This window comes from Eurypyga helias, unplaced genomic scaffold (genome assembly GCF_000690775.1).
Source record: "Eurypyga helias isolate BGI_N326 unplaced genomic scaffold, ASM69077v1 scaffold23195, whole genome shotgun sequence".
In the NCBI taxonomy this organism is placed as follows: Eukaryota; Metazoa; Chordata; class Aves; order Eurypygiformes; family Eurypygidae; genus Eurypyga; species Eurypyga helias.
In genome coordinates, this window is record NW_010253680.1 from 1,037 (window position 1) to 1,255 (window position 219).

The 219-nt window shown below is 66.7% G+C and overlaps 1 protein-coding gene across 1 annotated transcript in view; it reads right to left on the minus strand.

The window, feature by feature from the left end:
- The window catches only part of VPS72 (vacuolar protein sorting 72 homolog (S. cerevisiae)), a gene marked incomplete at both ends in the record, with an annotated part of 1,247 nt that extends 1,031 nt beyond the window's left edge, over positions 1-216 (minus strand). Inside the window, 2 exons of the mRNA XM_010152748.1 lie at positions 1-28; positions 178-216. Coding sequence (XP_010151050.1) covers positions 1-28; positions 178-216 — 67 coding nt within the window. The remainder of the gene's footprint in view (positions 29-177) is intronic.
- Between the last annotated feature and the right edge of the window lie 3 nt (positions 217-219).

The following is a 219-nucleotide window of genomic DNA, read 5'->3' on the forward strand; positions in this document are numbered from 1 at the left end:
TCTTGGGGTGAAGGCTCTTGAGGGGCTCCTACGGGATGGGACAGAGAGTGTGAGCAGGGAGAAAAACTCCCCCCGGCCACGGCTTTCGGTCTCGTTTAAACCCCGGCTTTTCCTGACGGGAAGCTTGTCCCCAGCCCGCGGTGCTGGGCAGGGGGACCCCGAAGCCCCCAACCGCACCCGGTAGGCCTTGGTGACGACGCGGCGGCGGCGCTTGGGCTC